Source organism: Garra rufa, chromosome 7, assembly GCF_049309525.1.
Source record: "Garra rufa chromosome 7, GarRuf1.0, whole genome shotgun sequence".
In the NCBI taxonomy this organism is placed as follows: Eukaryota; Metazoa; Chordata; class Actinopteri; order Cypriniformes; family Cyprinidae; genus Garra; species Garra rufa.
The window spans coordinates 51,556,252-51,576,587 of NC_133367.1; the positions used below are offsets into that span (position 1 = coordinate 51,556,252).

The 20,336-nt window shown below is 33.7% G+C and overlaps 1 protein-coding gene across 1 annotated transcript in view; it reads left to right on the forward strand.

The window, feature by feature from the left end:
• The first annotated feature begins 55 nt into the window (after window positions 1–55).
• Window positions 56–20,336, forward strand: part of armh3 (armadillo like helical domain containing 3) — a 37,659-nt gene continuing 17,378 nt past the window's right edge. Inside the window, exons 1-17 of the mRNA XM_073844611.1 lie at window positions 56–134; window positions 483–599; window positions 1,602–1,658; window positions 2,866–3,012; window positions 4,335–4,442; window positions 4,524–4,616; window positions 8,461–8,535; window positions 8,632–8,718; window positions 8,835–8,891; window positions 8,981–9,024; window positions 9,122–9,182; window positions 9,286–9,332; window positions 11,073–11,148; window positions 11,273–11,366; window positions 16,697–16,798; window positions 17,178–17,236; window positions 20,085–20,150. Of these exons, the coding sequence (XP_073700712.1) occupies window positions 498–599; window positions 1,602–1,658; window positions 2,866–3,012; window positions 4,335–4,442; window positions 4,524–4,616; window positions 8,461–8,535; window positions 8,632–8,718; window positions 8,835–8,891; window positions 8,981–9,024; window positions 9,122–9,182; window positions 9,286–9,332; window positions 11,073–11,148; window positions 11,273–11,366; window positions 16,697–16,798; window positions 17,178–17,236; window positions 20,085–20,150 (1,275 nt within the window). The 5' untranslated portion in view covers window positions 56–134; window positions 483–497. The remainder of the gene's footprint in view (window positions 135–482; window positions 600–1,601; window positions 1,659–2,865; window positions 3,013–4,334; window positions 4,443–4,523; window positions 4,617–8,460; window positions 8,536–8,631; window positions 8,719–8,834; window positions 8,892–8,980; window positions 9,025–9,121; window positions 9,183–9,285; window positions 9,333–11,072; window positions 11,149–11,272; window positions 11,367–16,696; window positions 16,799–17,177; window positions 17,237–20,084; window positions 20,151–20,336) is intronic.

The window sequence follows — 20,336 nt, forward strand, 5'->3', positions numbered from 1 at the left end:
AGGCAGCATGGCTAGCGGAAGTGATGTAAACACATGGGCGGGGTTTCCGCTCCCACCGGAAGCAAGCCAAGCGAAATCCATCTGTTTAGCAGCTCGAAGTGTAATGGAACAAATACAGTGATTCGTAAACTCGGGTATGGGCATATTATTAAGTTTATTAATCCAAACCGATAGATTCCGGTTTAAAAACCCGGAAACTAACCGCTAGCATGGAAAAAAAATATGTATTTTCTTTAAAGGCAGTCAAACAGTTTAGCTTTGATTAACGTTAGTTAGCATGACTGTCCCCAATAGACACTAACGTTATATTAAACCAACATTTGTTTGGATTTAATCTCTTAATTATAGAAGCGATAGTCGAGTCAAGAGTGTTTGTTTAATGTACATAATGTTAGAGCTACATGCTAAAGCTAAGCTGTCAAAACACCCATGTAAACATGAGCTAAGTCTCATTATTAATGCGTCTAAACGTGTGTTTGCAGTTGCGTTTGTAAGCCATGGCTCAGACTGAGAAGAAAGCAGGTCTTTTGAGGAGAACATCCTCCTCTAAGAAGCCTCTGAAGGAGAAAGTGGTGCTGATGTATGATGAGATCTTTGCAGTAAGTCAAACATTTTGCTTTTTCTGATGTGCGTTAAACACTCAAGGTTTTTTGCCAATGTGAATGTGTCTATATAGACACTATATAGCTATACATTATGGACAAAATATGGTTGAAACATGAACATTACATTCTTAAGAGAAGATATACAGTCAAGCCCGAAATTATTCATACCTCTGGCAAATTCTGACTTAAAGTTACTTTTATTAGAAATGATTAGAAATGACACAGACGTCTTCCAGAAGATAATAAGACGACGTACAAGAGGCATCATTGTGGAAAAAAATATTACTATATTAAAATTATTTACATTTGAACAAAAAGTGGCATGTCCAAAATTATTCATACCCTTCTCAATAGTCAATAGAATTACCTCTCACTATCCAATTACCTCTCTCACTATCCTCCTGGCCAGCACAGGTGTCACTTTTGGCTTCAGACCACGTCCCCTGAGATTTTTTACAGTGCGGAAAGTCTTGTATATTTTAATAATACGCTGCACTGTAGCCACTGGAACTTCAAAACATTTAGATATGGTCTTATAGCCCTTTCCTGACTTGTGAGCAGCCACAATGCGCAGCCGCAGGTCCTCAGTGAGCTCCTTTGTCTTAGCCATGACTGTCCACAAACCAACAGCAGAGAGCTTCTGTTTTTCACCTGTTGAGTTGATTAAAACAGCTCTTCCCAATGAATCCGGGTAATTAGGATGCTTTAGAACAGCTTGGACTATTTGGAATGGTATAGAACTTTGGATTTTTTTCCACAACGATGCCCCTTGTACATTGTTTTATTATCTTTTGGGAGAAGCCTGTGTCATTTCCAGTCAAAAAAAAAAAAACTTGCTGTTTGAATAAAAGTAACTTTAAGTCCAAATATGCCAGGGGTATGAAATTTCAGGCTTGACTGTATATATGTAATATATAAACTTGTAAATCACTGATTTCAAATGCAATGTTGGTGCGAATCTAGATTGTAAATGCTTTTTTTGCCCTTTCCCATCAGAAGGAAGACCCTACTAAGCACAATCCTCGCTTCTGGGATGAGCTGTTTTTGATGAAGGTCTGTATGCAGAATCTGCAAAATGTTCAGTATTTGACCAAAAAAAAAGATCATAAAAAATGCGTCTCACTGACCTGAATAAGATATTTCACATAAAAGACATTCACAAGTCCACAAGAGAAAATAATAGTTGAGTTTATAAAAAAAATGACACTGTTCTATAGTTCTTAATACTTCGTTGTCACCTAAATAGTTTTTTTTTTTGGGTTCCTTGTTTGTCCTGAACAGTTAAACTGCCTGCTGTTCTTCAGAAAAATCCTCCAGGTCCCACACATTCTTTGGTTTTCCAGCATTTTGTGTATTTGAACCCTTTCCAACAATGACTGTATGATTTTGAGATCCATCTTTTCACACTGAGGACAACTGAGGGACGAAACTCTTAAAAATGAAGGTGCTTCAAAGCTTCTTTAAGCAATGCCATAGAAGAACCGTTTTTGGTTCCACAAAGAAACAATCAGTAAAATATTCTTTAAAGACCTTTTTATAATCTGAAGAACCTTATTTGCCAGAAAGAACCTTTTGTGAAGCAGACAAAAACGTTCTTCTGTGGCATCGTGAAGCACCTTTTTCTAAGAGTGTAGGCAACTGTTACAGAAGGTTCAAACGCTCACTGATGCTCCAGAAGGAAAATCCATGCTTAAAAGCAGAAAGAGAAACTTTTTAAACTTGAAGATCAGGGTAAATGTAACTGATTTTGTCTTCTACATGTATCTTCTGTAGCGTCTGAAGAGCAGTACTAAATGAAAAAAGAAAGATATTTAGGCAAAATAAGAAAAATGAAGAAAACTTCATTCTGTTCAAAAGTTTTCACCCCTGGCTCTTAATGTATTGTGTTTCCTTCTGAAGCATCAGTGAGTGTTTGAACCTTCTGTAATAGTTGCATATGAGTCCCTCAGTTGTCCTCAGTGTGAAAAGACGGATCTCAAAATCATACAGTCATTGTTGGAAAGGGTTCAAATACACAAAAATGCTGGAAAACCAAATAATTTTTTCTAAACGTCTGTATGTAAAATCTCTAATGTGAAATATCTTATGCAGGTCAGTACTAAATAAAAAATAACATGCACTATATGTATGATAAAATAATTTACATTTTGCAGATTCTGCGAGGTGTCTGTAAACTTTTTGAGCTAAACTGTACATGTGCTGAAACACTCTTCTGTGAAGCTTTTTTATTCGAATACATGAACTGTATTGTTCAATCTAGGTCAATCTGGAGTATCTGGAAGGGAAGTTGGAGTCTCTGGATGGAGATGAAGTGATGAAAATCAAAGACAACATCAACAGTTTGTTCCACCACTGTGTTCAAGCTCTGGGTGAAGAACACCAGATCAAAGTAGTCAATGCACTTCAGGTAAAAGCATACTTACGGCATTTTCTCATAATCAAATCCTACTCTAATCCTAAATACTTGCTGTCTGGGTAATACATCTCCTTATTTTTTTGTCAATTACAAACATTTTTTTTTGCCTTCATTTAGCAAGGATGCTTTAAAGAAACATTTATAATGTTGCAAAAGGTTTGTTTCTATGTTATATAAATCCTGTTAAATCCAAAATCAGCATTTTAGAATGATTTCTGAAGGATCATGTGAAACTGAAAACTGTAGTAATGGTGCAGAAAATTCAGCTTTGAAATCACAAGAATAAATTAGATTTTAAAATGTATTCAAATAGAAAACTGTTATCTTAAATAGTAAAAATATTTTACAATTTTTACTGTATTTTCAAATAAATGCTGGCTTGGTGAGCAGAAGAGACATGATGGTAAAACTTTTAATACTCAGTTTATTTTTTAATTGTGTCTATGTGGGGTTTTATTGAAAATCTAACAGTTTAATGAGGTTAATCATTTATATTAATGGGAATTACAACTCGAAAGTTAAAATCACTTTCCCTAAAATCCTTACACTTTTTATTATTTTATTTTATTTATTTACTTTACGCTAATGATAATTATAGGGTAAAAAATACGTAATTTTCCTGAAATTACAGAATATAATAATAGTGTAAAAAAGACTACTGGTCAAAAAATTTGAGGCCAGTAAGATTAGTAAAAAAGAATAAAATAAAAAAACAATTTATTAAAGATTTAATTACTTCTTTTATTTAGCAAGGACACATTAATTAAAAGTGACAGTGACAGTAAAGACATGTATAATGTTGCAAAAGAATCCTGAAAACTGCTTTTATGATCATAAATGTTTCTTAAAACAGCAAAGCAGCTTATTAGAATAATTTCTGAAGGATCATGTGACACTGAAGACTGGAGTAATGATGCTGAAAATTCAGCTTTGAAATCACAGAAATAAATTACATTTTAAAATGTATTCAAATAGAAAAGTGTAATAATATTTTACAATAATACTGTTTTACTGTATTTGGTCAAATAAATGCAGCTTTGATGAGCAGAAAAGACTTTTAAATCAGAAAAGCTTTTCAAAAAGTAAGTTTAATTTTCTTTGCACAAAATACAACTTTATCAGATTTTCAGGCTTAAAAAAAGCATTCGTTTGGAAACATAAAACAGAAGTTGTGCAGTCAGCTTTTGTGTTTGCAGACACACCCTGCATTCAATTACTGGCGCTGGCATTCAGAAAATGTAACAGTTGCTTTTGACCTTAAGATCTGAATGAAAACACAAGCACATGAAGACTCCTCCTGTCTGTGTCTGCAGACTCTTTGTGCGCTGTTCAGAGGAGTTCACCAGAAGAACAAGTCCGCCACCGGCTTCGACATCATCAACATGCTGATGGGCTTCGACAAAGCCGAGCTCCGAATGAAGGTCAGCCGCTTGTCCTGCTCACACGTCATCTTGACGTTTTATTAAATGCTAATTTGGCTTCTAATGGAATTGTGCACACAGGAGCTGATGGAGAGCCTGGACAGTCTGCTGTGTGGAGACGGATCAGAGAGTCTGAAGAGTTTGTGTCTAAAACTACTGCTGTGTTTGGTCACTGTAAGATCATCGCATTCATTCTTCTACACTAAAAACATTTGGTCACAATTGTTTTCAGTCTATCAAAGGAATAGTTCACCCAAAAATGTAAATCCAAGGCCGTCCAAGATGGAGATGAGTTTGTTTCTTCATCAGATTTGAAGAAATAGAGCCTCACTTGCTCACCAATGGAAGTGAATGGGTGCCGTCAGAATGAGAGTCTAAGCAGCTGATAAAAACATCACAGTAATCTACAAGTAATTCACAGCACTCCAGTCCATCAGTTAACATCTAGTGAAGCCAAAAGCTATGTGTTTGTAAAAATCAAATCCAACATTAAGGCGTTTTTAACTTAAAACTGTCGCTTCCGGTTGTCTTGTCTGAATTAGGAGAGAAAAATGCACTGATTAGGCACTGTTTGCAAGTTAAAACAGTCCTAAACCGGTTTTAAAAAATATTGTGACAGCTTTTTGGACTCTCATTCTGACGGCACCCATTCACTGCAGATGTGAGTAAACCTTAACGTTTACTCCCAAACCACCCAAAAATGTTTGATAAAATTGTGAGTTTGTTTCTTCATTAAATTTGGAGAAATGTAGCATTGCATCACTTGCTCACCAATGGAAGTGAATGGGTGCCGTCAGAATTAGAGTCCAAAAAGCTGATAAAAACATCACAATAATCCACACCACTCCAGTCCATCAGTTAACATCTGATGTGAAAAGCATCATGTTTGTAGGAAACAAATTCATAATTTTTAAACATCTAACTGTTGCTTGCGGTTGTCTGGTCTGAATCAGGAGAGAAATATGCACAGATCGAACATTGTTTACAAGCTAAAACAGTCCAAAACAGGTTTTAAAAAATGTGTTGTTTTTATTAGCTGTTTGGACTCTCATTCTGACGGCACCCATTCACTGCAGATGTGAGTAAACCTTAAAGTGGAAAAAAATAACATTTGCTGAAACTGTACTCTCCCTCAGGTCATCCAAAATGTGGATGAGTTTGTTTGTTCATCAGATTTGAGAAATGTAGCATTGCATTACTTGTTTACCAATGGAAGTGAATGGGTGCTGTCAGAATGAGAGTCCAAACAGCTGATAAAAACATCACAATAAGAACCTTAATGTTTACTCCCAAACCACCCAAAATGATGAAATAATGAGTTTGTTTCTTCATTAGATTTAGAGAAATGTAGCATTGCATCACTTGCTCACCAATGGATCCGCTGCAGTGAATGGGTGCCGTCAGAATGAGAGTCCTAACAGCTGATAAAAACATCACAATAATCCACAAGTAATCCAGTCCATCAGTTAACATCCGATGTGAAAAGCATCATGTTTGTAGGAAACAAATTCATCATTTTTAAACTTCTAACTGTTGCTTATGGTTGTTTGGTCTGAATCAGGAAAGAGATATGAACAGATCAAGCACTGTTTATGAGCTAAAACAGTCCAGAACAGTTTTAATACATATTGTCATGTTTTTTTTATCAGCTGTTTAGACTCTTATTCTGACGGCACCCATTCACTGCAGATGTGAGTAAACCTTAAAGTGGAAAAAAATAACATTTGCTGAAACTGTACTCTCCCTCAGGTCATCCAAAATGTGGATGAGTTTGTTTGTTCATCAGATTTGAGAAATGTAGCATTGCATTACTTGTTTACCAATGGAAGTGAATGGGTGCTGTCAGAATGAGAGTCCAAACAGCTGATAAAAACATCACAATAAGAACCTTAATGTTTACTCCCAAACCACCCAAAATGATGAAATAATGAGTTTGTTTCTTCATTAGATTTAGAGAAATGTAGCATTGCATCACTTGCTCACCAATGGATCCGCTGCAGTGAATGGGTGCCGTCAGAATGAGAGTCCTAACAGCTGATAAAAACATCACAATAATCCACAAGTAATCCAGTCCATCAGTTAACATCCGATGTGAAAAGCATCATGTTTGTAGGAAACAAATTCATCATTTTTAAACTTCTAACTGTTGCTTATGGTTGTTTGGTCTGAATCAGGAAAGAGATATGAACAGATCAAGCACTGTTTATGAGCTAAAACAGTCCAGAACAGTTTTAATACATATTGTCATGTTTTTTTTATCAGCTGTTTAGACTCTTATTCTGACGGCACCCATTCACTGCAGATGTGAGTAAACCTTAAAGTGGAAAAAAATAACATTTGCTGAAACTGTACTCTCCCTCAGGTCATCCAAAATGTGGATGAGTTTGTTTGTTCATCAGATTTGAGAAATGTAGCATTGCATTACTTGTTTACCAATGGAAGTGAATGGGTGCTGTCAGAATGAGAGTCCAAACAGCTAAAACAAACATCACAATAAGAACCTTAATGTTTACTCCCAAACCACCCAAAATGATGAAATAATGAGTTTGTTTCTTCATTAGATTTAGAGAAATGTAGCATTGCATCACTTGCTCACCAATGGATCCTCTGCAGTGAATGGGTGCCGTCAGAATGAGAGTCCTAACAGCTGATAAAAACATCACAATAATGCACAAGTAATCCAGTCCATCAGTTAACATCTGATGTGAAAAGCATCATGTTTGTAGGAAACAAATTCATCATTTTTAAACTTCTAACTGTTGCTTATGGTTGTCTGGTCTGAATCAGGAAAGAGATATGAACAGATCAAGCACTGTTTATGAGCTAAAACAGTCCAGAACAGTTTTAATACATATTGTCATGTTTTTTTATCAGCTGTTTGGACTCTTATTCTGACGGCACCCATTCACTGCAGATGTGAGCAAACCTTAAAGTGGAAAAAAAAAAAAAATTTGCAGAAAATGTACTCATCCTCAGGTCATCCAAGATGTAGATGAGTTTGTTTCTTCATCAGATTTGTAGAAATGTAGTATTCCATCACTTGCTCACCATTGGATCTTCTGCAGTGAATGGGTGCCGTCAAAATGAGATTCCAAACAGCTGATAAAAACATCACAATAATCCAGAAGTAATCCACACCATTTCAGTCCATCAGTTGCAACCTGGTAAAGCCAAAAGCTGTTTGTGTAAAAAAACAAATGTATCATTAAGGCGTTTTTAATAATACACAATAATAAATATTGTGATGTTTTGGACTCTCATTCTGACGGCACCCATTCACTGCAGATAAGTAAGTAAACCTTAAAGTGGGAAAAAAAAATGAAAATTTTCAGAAAATGTACTCACCCTTAGGTCATCCAAGATGTAGATGAGTTTGTTTCTTCATTTGATTTGGAGAAATGTAGCATTGCATCACTTGCTCAACAATGGAAGTGAATGGGTGCCGTCAGAATGAGAGTCCAAAGGGCTGATAAAAACATCACAAATTCATCAAGACCTTTTTAACATCGAACCTTTGCTTCCAGCCAATATATGAGTCCATGATCAATTATAATGCTTCCTCCAGTGATAAAGTCATCTGTCTGAGTAATCAGGAGAGATATATGCACCGTTTAACAAGCCAAAACAGCTCTAAACAAAAAATGTTGGTGATTTTGATGTGAGAGGAAAACAGAAAATGGAGCTTTTGGTTTCTTAAGATGTTAACTGATGGTCTGGCGTTGTGTGGATTATTGTGATGTTTTTATCAGCTGTTTGGACTCTCATTCTGACGGCACCCATTCACTTCCATTGGTGAGCAAGTGATGGAATCCTACATTTCTCCAAATCTGATGAAGAAGCAAACTCATCTACATCTTGGGTGGCCTTAGAGTGTGTGAATCTTAAACAAGTTTTTGAGTGAACTAATTCTTTATTACATGAATTCCATATGTGATAATATCCTTTTTTTTGCTTTGAATTCCTGAGAGTTTTCTGATGTGGTACTAATGTGTTTTTTTGTTTTTGTTTTTTCATTCAGGTGACAGATAATATTAGTCAGAACACCATACTGGAGTATGTGATGATCAACAGTATATTTGAGGCTATTCTACAGGTAAAACTGGGATTAGGTGTATCATGTGTGGTTTCATTTTTCCATCCCACCAGTGGATTATAATTTCATCTGTTTCATTCCTCTCTTTTTGTCCAGATTCTGTCTGACGTTTCCAGTCGAGTGAAGCATGGATATGATGCCGTGGTGCTTCTAGCTCTGCTGGTCAACTACAGGAAGTATGAGGTAAATGCACAGGAAAACCTTTTATTTACACTAGATTCACTCAAAAAGCATTTTTTATAAATACACAATAAAGAAATAGTTCACCAAAAACAGATTCATTGTTTCTTTTCTTGTAGTCTGTGAATCCCTACATTGTGAAACTGTCAATAGTGGACGACGAGCCGACCCTGGATGTGAGTCATTATGGAGATTAATTTGAATAATTGGAGATGTTTTCGAGTCATTGTTTCGTGTAGGTCTAATATTAATGATCTTTTCATAGGGCATGGGAATGGTCATCCACCATGCACTTACAGAGTACAACAGGTAATGTAAAGTGTGTGATGTTGTTTTTTTTTTGTTTTTGTTTTTTCAAAGAAACATTTATGTGAATGATTTAATGTGTTCCATCTGATTTCCACAGACAATATAAAGACAAAGAAGAAGAAAACCAGGGAGGCTTTTTCTCCACCCTTACCAGCATGGTATACAACTCTCATCTTTTATTCATGTCTTCCCAAACCTGTTTGGGTTTTTGTGTTTCTGTGAAGCAACTACATATGTATATAATAATGCTTTGGTCTGCAGGTGGGCAGCATGTTTATTGCTGACGCAGATGAGAAGCTGTCAGTACAGTAAGTAAAATTTAAAACATCTCTAGTTTAATAAAGAGTTTTTTTAATTTAATTGGTGACCTTCTGTACAAAAGTTTGGAGTTGGTGATATTTTTGCTAAGAGTTTGTTGTTTACCAAGGCTTTGTTTATCTAATAAAAAAAGCAAAAACATTAATATTGTCAAATAATATTACAATTTAAAATTGCTGTTTTCTATTTGAATATATGTTTTTTTTAACAGTAACATTTATTTAAAGAATTGTCTTTTGATCAACAAGCCTGCATTTATTTGATCCAAAATACAGCAAAAGCAGTAATATTGTGAAATATTTTTACTATTTAAAATTACTGCCTTCTATTTAAATGTTTTAAAAAAAATTCTGTGATCAAAGCTGAATTACTCCAGTCTTCAGTGTCACACGATCCTTCAGAAATCATTCTGAGACGCGGATTTGCTTCACAATTATTATCAAATATTACCAGTGCTCAATTTTTAATGACAGTACTTATTAATATCAATGTTGTAAACCGTTTTTGCTGCTTCATATATTTGTGGAAACTTGATGCTTTAATGAAAAAGTGTAAAAGAACAGCATTTATGTCCAAAAACAAATCTTTTGTAACACTGTAAAAGTAACTACAGAGTAAAGTTTATAGATGCACTTTAAGGCTGGCTTGAGAAAGCCTAGTCTAAAAGTTTGAAATAGTTGTAGAAGCTTTAAATGTAAAGGTTTGAAAGTTTAAATAAGTAGTTTAAGTTGCTTTGGTGCTATAAGTGGTGCTCTGGTTGGTTGCTAGGGTGTTAGCAACATGTTAGCATCATTAGCAAGTTACTAGCATGTTGTTACCATGGTTAGCTAGTTATTAGCATGACGCTAGCATGTTTTTAGCATGTTAACAAGTTACTAACATGTTTCTAACATGCTTAGTTAGTTACTAGCATGTTGCTAAGTTGTTTCTAACACGATCAGCACATTTCTAGCATGGTTAACAACTTACTAACATTTTACTAACTTACTAACATGATTAGCATCTTAGTAAGTAATTTCAGCACCTGAACTTAGTTCCCAGCTAGGTAACTTTCAACGAGGAACGGTCCCTGTGCATGCAGTTGTTCACGTTGTGCTGCAATGTGCTGCGTGGTATTACTGCGCCTGCTTCGGTCATGTTACGGCAGCAAACTTCCTTGACTATTACGCCGAAATGGAAGTGTAGTTCCTAATCTTATCAGCCTAGAAAATCGCAGCTTTACATTTTCCGCCGGTCTTAGTACAGGATATAACTACAGAAGAGTCAAGTTTTAAATAGGAAAAATATCGAAACTCATTGGTCATTTTTGAACATGATGCTATTGGTCTAATAGGATTCAATGATCTATGCTAAGCTATGCTAAAAGTGATATCGCCAGAACAGGAGAACGGCTGAATGGATTTCAAAATGGTAAAACTCAACTTATTAACTCGGGGGGAGTTGGAGAATGAGCCTATTTCCAAAAAAAGTTTAAATAGTAGATAAGTAGGCTTTCTTTCTCAAGCCAACCTAATTACTGTCCTTTTTGATCAATTTAATGCATCCTTACTGATTAAAAGCACAAATTTCTGTAAAAAAAGTGAACTTTTGAACAGATGTGTATCTTCATGAAGTTCAGATCAGCCCCATAAGGCTCCAGCACATAATAGCAGTCGTCAAATATTGAAATGTCCATTCTTGTATTATTAAATCAAACGCTCCTCATGTCTGATGACTTCATCGTCCTTCAGGACTAACGAGGCCATCCTTCTCGCTCTCTATGAGGCCGTTCATCTCAACAGAAACTTCATCACGGTTCTTGCACAGGTCAGCACTGCACAATCACGTATATTCATCTCTATATGTATTAACATGCATATATTATTAGGCCTATCCTATCTTTACATTGAGGCTTATGGATCATCTTGACATTTGTATTTGTCAATCACAGAGCCATCCGGAGATTGACATTCCGACAACCCCGATTACACCCGTCCCGGCCTCTCCTACAACCCCTCTGGGCACAACACCGCCCTCTTTGGATAGTGAGTCCTGTTGAAATATCATTCACTGGCCCTCATGTCTAACCAACAGGAGCTTCTTCCCTCTGCAGGAAACTTGTTGCATGTATTTAAATCAAATGCATGCTATTAAATATAATGCTTTGAGCTTTTTAAACAGCTGTTGTCCAGCAAATGACCCTCTGTAGAGAATCTGCATTTCACTTCCTTAAACCAGCTCTACATTTGCCCCTAAAACACATGTAGCTTTTTTGCAGCTTTTTGCATTGATGCCTTTTGAAAAGTTGATATCCATTAGCTGCATGAAATATTTAATCCACTCGGATCTGGCAGACTGAATCTCCCGTGGTGGATGTGGCGTGTTCTCCTGCTTGAATGTGCCAGCAGAGCTCAATCAGCTGTAGTCAGGATGACACGGATTACTTGGGGCAGAAACATTCACTGTTTATCTACCGTAACTTAGTTAAAACCTACTCTCAGTGAGGGCAATAACTCTTATGATAACTGTAATATTTTAATAAGCATTATAATATAGTAATGTTTCAATAACATCATCATTCTAAATTAGCTGTAACTGTAACTTTTTATTGATCACTTAAATATAACAATATTTAAAATGTTCTAATTTAACAAAAATAACTTTTAATAATGATCTAATTTAACAGTAACATTTAAAAAAAATTCTAGTTGAATAATAGTTATAACATAGCATTTTAATAATTGTTCTAATTTACCAATAACTGTAACGTTTTAATATACATTCTAATGTAACGGTATCTGTAACGTTTTAATAATCGTTCTAATTTAACAAAAACTGTAACATTAAGAATTGTTCTAATTTAACAAAAACTGTAACGTCTTAATAGTTGTTTTAATGTAACCATTACTGTAACATTTTAAGAATTGTTGTAATATAACAACTGTAACGTTTCAATAATTGTTGTAATGTAACAATAACTGTTACGTTTTAAGAATTGTTCTAATTTAACAAAAACTAACGTTTTAAGTCGTTTTTATTTAACAGTAACTGTAACGTTTTAAGAATTATGTAATGATAACTGTAATGTTTTAATAATCGTTCTAATTTAACAAAACCTGTAACATTTTAAGAATTGTTCTATTGTAGCGATTACTGTAATGTTTTAATAATCATTCTAATTTAACAAAACCTGTAACATTTTAAGAATCTTTCTAATTTAACAAAACCTGTAACATTTTAAGAATCGTTCTAATTTAACAAAACCTGTAACATTTTAAGAATCGTTCTAATTTAACAAAAACTGTAACATTTTAAGAATTGTTCTAATTTAACAAAACCTGTAACATTTTAAGAATCGTTCTAATTTAACAAAAACTGTAACATTTTAAGAATTGTTCTAATTTAACAAAAACTGTAACATTTTAAGAATTGTTCTAATTTAACAAAACCTGTAACATTTTAAGAATTGTTCTATTGTAGCGATTACTGTAATGTTTTAATAATCATTCTAATTTAACAAAACCTGTAACATTTTAAGAATCTTTCTAATTTAACAAAACCTGTAACATTTTAAGAATCGTTCTAATTTAACAAAACCTGTAACATTTTAAGAATCGTTCTAATTTAACAAAAACTGTAACATTTTAAGAATTGTTCTAATTTAACAAAACCTGTAACATTTTAAGAATCGTTCTAATTTAACAAAACCTGTAACATTTTAAGAATTGTTCTATTGTAGCGATTACTGTAATGTTTTAATAATCGTTCTAATTTAACAAAACCTGTGACATTTTAAGAATTGTTCTATTGTAGCGATTACTGTAATGTTTTAATAATCGTTCTAATTTAACAAAACCTGTGACATTTTAATAATTGTTCTAATTTACCAATAACTGTAACATTTTAATATACATTCTAATGTAACGATATCTGTAACGTTTTAATAATGGTTCTAATTTAACAAAAACTGTAACGTCTTAATAATTGTTTTAATGTAACGATTACTGTAACATTTTAAGAATTGTTGTAATGTAACAATAGCTGTAACATTTCAATAATTGTTGTAATGTAACAAAAACTGTAACATTTTAACAGTCGTTTTAATTTAAAAGTAACTGTTAACTTTTAATAATTGTTATGTAATGATAACTGTAATGTTTTAATAATCGTTCTAATTTAACAAAACCTGTAACATTTTAAGAATTGTTCTATTGTAGCGATTACTGTAATGTTTTAATAATCGTTCAAATTTAACAAAACTTGTAACATTTTAAGAATTGTTCTATTTGTAGCGATTACTGTAATGTTTTAATAATCGTTCTAATTTAACAAAACCTGTGACATTTTAATAATTGTTCTAATTTACCAATAACTGTAACATTTTAATATACATTCTAATGTAACGATATCTGTAACGTTTTAATAATGGTTCTAATTTAACAAAAACTGTAACGTCTTAATAATTGTTTTAATGTAACGATTACTGTAACATTTTAAGAATTGTTGTAATGTAACAGTAGCTGTAACATTTCAATAATTGTTGTAATGTAACAAAAACTGTAACATTTTAACAGTCGTTTTAATTTAAAAGTAACTGTTAACTTTTAATAATTGTTATGTAATGATAACTGTAATGTTTTAATAATCGTTCTAATTTAACAAAACCTGTAACATTTTAAGAATTGTTCTATTGTAGCGATTACTGTAATGTTTTAATAATCGTTCTAATTTAACAAAACCTGTGACATTTTAAAAATTGTTCTATTGTAGCGATTACTGAAATGTTTTAAGAATTGTCCTTATTGACCAATAGCTAACATTTTAACAATCGTTCAAATTTAACAATAACTGTAACGTTTTAATAATTGTTCTAATGTAATGATAACGTTACGTTTTAAGAATTGTTCTAATTTAACAAAAACTGTAACATTTTAACAATCGTTTTAATTTAACAGTAACTGTAACATTTTAATAATTATGTAATGATAACTGTAATGTTTTAATAATCATTCTAATTTAACAAAAACTGTAACATTTTACGAATTGTCCTAATTAAACTAAAACTAACGTTTTAATGTAACAATAACTAACGTTTTAATCATTGTAATTTAACTATGCCTAAAATGTTTTCATATTTTTTTTCTAAATGTACAACAATAACTGTAACATTTTAATGTCTTTATCTTTATTAACAAACTGCATATTTGAACTATAAACAAGTACATTCTCGCCTGAAAACCTCTTAAAACTACATTCTGTGACACAAAAAGAGTAATATTTATAAAATGATACAGGATTTGGACGTCCGCCATGAAACTAAGAAAAAAAAAGGTCCCGGCTAGAAAACGCGGAGTGATACAAAATAGCGATACCAGTAAAATATCTCACGGTTCTCAACCAATCAGATTTGAGAACCAGATCGAACTGTTGTATAAAACATTTTAATAATCGTTCTAATTTAACAAAAACTAACATTTTAATAATCATTTAACAATACCTATTATGTTTTAGTAGTTATTCTATTTAAACAAGAACTAACGTTTTTATACTTGTTCTAATTTAACGATAACTGTAGCATTTTAATAATCATCGTAATTTAACAATACCTATGATGTTTTAATAATTGTTCTAATTTAACAAAACTGTAACCTTTTAATCATTCTAATTAAACTACCTATAATGATTTTTAAAAAATTCAAAATTAACAATAACTAACATTTTAACAATCATTCTAATTTAATGGTAACTGTAACATTTTAATAATCGTTCTAATTTAATACCTATAATGTTTTAGTAGTTGTTCTAATTTAACAAAAACTGAAACGTTTCACTAATCATTGTAATTTAACAATACCTATGTTTTAATTGTTAAATTTAACGATAACTGCAAAGTAGGGCTGGGCAATTTGGCTTAGAATCAAAATCTCGATTAATTGAACATTTTAACCCGATTACGATTAATGAACGATTATATTATTTATTAATAAAATTATATTTAATTATATTTATATAATAATTATTTTTTTGCCCTCATAGTTCACTGACAAGTTTTGTACAGTAAATATTTTCACATATTACAAGCGAGAGATTTTTGGATGAAGGGTGCATTACTTGATTTTAAAATAATTAAAGGAAACACACTATCTACGATCTATGATTATTAATTGAACAACTGAAATTAAAGCAAGCATTGCTTAAAACGAAAAGTCACATTTTTCTTAAATTAGTGAAAATAAATAACTTGCACTATTGGAAACAAAATAAATAATTTTCAATGTTTTTCATATTAAAAGTAGAAAATAAGCAGTATCTCCTCTAAATAAAATTACCCTTGTATATCCTGTATAAATAAATACTTTTTACTGTATAAATACTGTTTAAGCTCTCCATCGACATGTCGGCGGAATAACGTAACGGAGCGCTTGTGTTTTTTTAAAGGGAAAGTAATTGAAATAATCTTCCTGGAAAAATTTTAACGATTATAGGTTCTGAATGTCGATTTCGATTATTTTTCGATTAATCGCCCAGCCCTACTGCAAAGTTTTTTGTTTTGTTTGAATTGTTCTAATCCAACAAAACACGTAACGTTTTTAAACGTTTAAAATTGTTCTAATTTAACAATAACTGTTAACGTTTTAATAAATGTTATAATTTAACGATAACTGTCATTTTAATAATGTTTCTAGTTTAACAATAATTGTAACGTTTTAATAATCGATCTACTTCAAACTGTTCTAATAATATTCTAATTGAACACTAACTTTAACATTTTGAAAATCGTTCTAATTTAAAAATAACTGTAAAATCTTGATAATCGTTCTAATTTAACAAAAACATTTTAGTCATCATTGGAATTGCTTTGAAAGGGAATTTTCTCAGCTGATGAACCATTTAAAAATTCACAGCCAATCAGAATCCACCTGACTTTACAGATTGTGAGCATTTAAAGCGACAGACAATAAAACAGAATGGCAGCATGCGTTGGTGTAGACACTAATATCATTATAGTTATCGTTCTTGGTGTGAATGGAACTTTACCTTGTACTGTCAACCTTAAATAGTAGACAAGATTATAGTGTGCATGTTTTTTATTACTTTGTGCACAGTGGAAGTGATGCTTCTCCGTTAAAGTTTCTGTTCAAGAAAAGTGGAAGTAATGTGACACTCCTATAAAAGATAATGATAATCATGAATTCAACACAAAAAGGGCATCTGTGGTTTCAAGACGCAATTTAAATCTTGCTACATACTCTGGAGTGTGGACTTTCTCAATACAACTAAAGTATTTCCTTTTAGTGTGTAGTAGAGGCACGCAAACTGAGGCCAATAATCATTCTCAGAAGTGTTTCACCATTCGTTCATTCTCTCTTTGCAGTGATGAATAATCCCGAGCTTCCTCTGGACCCAGACCTGCAGACCAGTAATCTTCTTATAACGTTCCTTAAATATTCATCCATCGTAATGCAGGACACCAAAGGCAAGATATCACTATTTCGTTACTCTATACTGTCCATATAAGTGAGCTTCTTGCTGTCTAGAGCCTCAACTGAAATCTTGACTTACTATTGATCCACCATTTTGGATTTTTGTGCATGTTGCAATGCATTATGGGATTTTGTTCTTTGTAAAGGTTGCATGCAGTCTTTAATTTCTACAAAAGGAGGTTTAATATAAGGCAACAAAACCTTATCTACATGTTGGAAAAGCTTCTGTGCCAAAGCACTTAGTGTCCTAAAGTGCTGCCTAAGTAGGGAGCTCACTAGAATTTGGAACGGAGCCATTAGTTTCTCTTAGTTTTAAACCTTAGATCTTACAATAGATTTCCTCTGTTTTTTTTTTTGGTTTTTTTTTTTCAGATGAACACAGACTCAACAGTGCCAGGCTGTGCCTCATCATTCTGACCTGCATAGCTGAGGTAATGCATTGTGGGTAATTTTTAGCGGCCAAGCACCGAAGCAAACTGCACCTTTTGTATCCGTTGACACTCTTATTCTTCTTCTTCTTCTGTTTCTTCCACTATTGAGTCTACGGGAGCCAATAAAATGGCTTGTGGGAAAGTTATGATATTTGGCACGCAGATAGAGGACAGTCTTTAAATTAACCATAGTCATCATTTCTGAAAATTGGCTCAGATCATCTTCAGACCATGCTGACAAAAAGTTACGGAATTCACATTGATTAGTCAAATCGTATATCGAATAACGCGTGAATGAATTTGACGTAAGAGCTCAAAAAATGGATGTGAGGCTATATCTCTGCAATGGTTTGCCATATTGAGACCAAACTTGGTGTGTTTTATAACAAGTATGACCTGGGGCTACCTGCTCTGATTCGGCATAGCGCCACCAAGTGGTCAAGAGATATGAAAAATGGCTATTTTTGCTTGTAACTTCTGAATGGTTTGGCCAAAAATCGCAAAAATCTTTAGATTCTGTGGAGCATGCTGAGTTGAACCATACCAAATTTTGTCAGCCATGTCAGCCATTTTGGACTTCGAGCATTTGGGATTTTGTCGTAAAATGCTATATTTCACGAATGCATTGGCGTATCGCTACTAAACTCGGTATGTGTCTTCGACACCATGCCCTGACAGTACTCAAATGGTTTTGGAAAACATAAAGAAATTTCAAAAAATGCTAATAACATTTAAATAAATTGGGCTATTTTAATGAAAGTGGTCTCAATGTTTTCTTTGGGACATGCCGAGAACATAGATAACAGTTTTGCCTTAATCAGCCAAACTTTCTGTCCACCATTTTGATTTATGTTGAAAACCTACTTTTTCAAACTCCTCCTAGACTGTTGGTCCAATTCTCACAAATTTGGGTCATCTTCAGGCCATGCTGGCAAAAAGTTAAGGATTTCGAGACAAAATACGAAACGGTTTTCAATTAACGCGTCAACAAATTTGCTGGAAAGATGCGAAACTGCATCTGAGGCTGTATCTCTGCAAAGCTTATACATATTGACACCAAACTTTGTATGTGCCATTGTCACCTCACACTGACCACATCAATTTGGTAACAGTGCCACCTATTGGTCAAGAGTGATTAACCATTTATTAACCATTAATTATGAAATTCTAAAAAGGCTAGTAACTTTTGATTGCATTAGCCTATTGCGATGAACTTCCTGTCTGCCATTTTGATTTATGTCGAAAACCTACTTTTTCAATCTACTCCTAGACCATTGGTCCAATTCTATAAAATAAAGTCAGATCATCTTCAGACCATGCTGCCCAAAAGTTATGGAATTCAAGTTGATTTGTCAAACCATTTTCGAATAACTTTGAATGTATTTGACAGAAAGCATAAAAATGTATGTGAGGCTATATCTCCTGTTCGGTTTGCCTTATTGAGACCAAACTTGGTGTGTGTTAAAACAACCATGACCTGAGGCTACCTGCACAGTTTCGCCACAGCGCCACCAAGTGGTCAAGAGAAATGAAAAATGGCAATTTGTGCCTATAACTTCTGAATGGTTTGGCCAAAAGTCTCTTTAGATCCAATGGAACATGCCAAGTCAAACCATTTTTCCCATGTCAGCCATTTTGGGCGTCTGCTATTTGGGATTTTGTTGTCATAAAAATGCTATATTTTGCGAATGCATTGGCATTTCGTTACGAAACTCTGTATGTCAAAGTTATAAAGAAATTTAAAAAATTGCTAATAAATTGGGCTACGTTATTTAAACTTATCTCAATGTATTCCTTAATAATGCCATAGTCAGCTGAACTTCCTGTCTGCCATTTTGATTTATATTAAAGCAACACTAAAGAGTTTTTTTTTTTTACCTTAAAATAATGTTTCCGAACTCGTGTCAGTGGTTCATCAACTCATAACAGGGTGAAAGGGCACTTTCGTATTCACTTTGCGACCCTCTATCGGCCATAACAGCACTATGTAAGTTTGGGTCGTCGGGTAGCGGTTTTGTAGTTCAAATGATACTACAAATGTGACTTGCTTTACGGAAAAATAAAATAGCAAACAATGTCATTATTATGTTTTATTTCATTTTCATACTTTCATAAAGTCATGCAACATACTCTACCTTGTCACTTTACATCGTTATTTCCAAAGCCAGTCCTGGATAGCCTCCAAACAAATAACGTGCATATGTGACGCGACGGTAGGCTAAATTATTTACGACAGCGGTAATGGACAATTCCGCTTCCAACCTGTAGAGGGAGCAAAGTTCTTTAGTGTTGCTTTAAAAAAACCTACTTTTTCAAACTCCTCCTAGAATGTTGGTCCAATTTTCACCAAACTTTGTATGAGCCATTGACACCCCATACCACATCAATTTGGTAAAAGAGCCACCGATTGATCAAGAGTGTTAAACCATTCATTAACCATTAATTATGAGATTTCCAAAAATGCTAGTAACTTTTGTTTGCATTAGCCTATTGCAATGAACTTCCTGTCTACCATTTTGATTAATGTTGAAAACCTACTTTTTAGAACTCCTAGACAGCTCGTCCAATTTTCACCAAATTTGACTCTGATCATCTTCAGACCATGCTGGCAAAAAGTGATGGATTTCGTGCTGACCTGGTCAAAAATGATAAGCCATTCAATCATATTACTAGTAGTTTTATATGATTTTCATCTTATAATGACCTCAGTTACTCATTGCTGCAGTTGGTCTGATTCTTGCTTCTGTAGTGCTTGGCCCCGTAATTGCTGCTTGCAGCTATAAATATATATTTATCTGTGAGTTTGTTCACTGCTTGACTGTTTGTCCTCTCGCTGTCCGTTTAATAGGACCAGTACGCCGACGCCTTTCTCCACGATGATAACATGAACTTCAGGGTCAACTTGCACCGAATGGTAAGAGTCTCTGCTCGGGTCTTAGTTGTCTTTAAATGGCACAATCTAAATAAAGATGGTGTTTCAGGCATACAAAACAGCAAACTGCCTTGCTGAATGTTACAGCCAATCCATTATGTAACAGGATGTCCCAGAGCCTCGCTTCTGCTGCATTAAATCCAGTTATCTAGCCACGTGAAAGCAGGG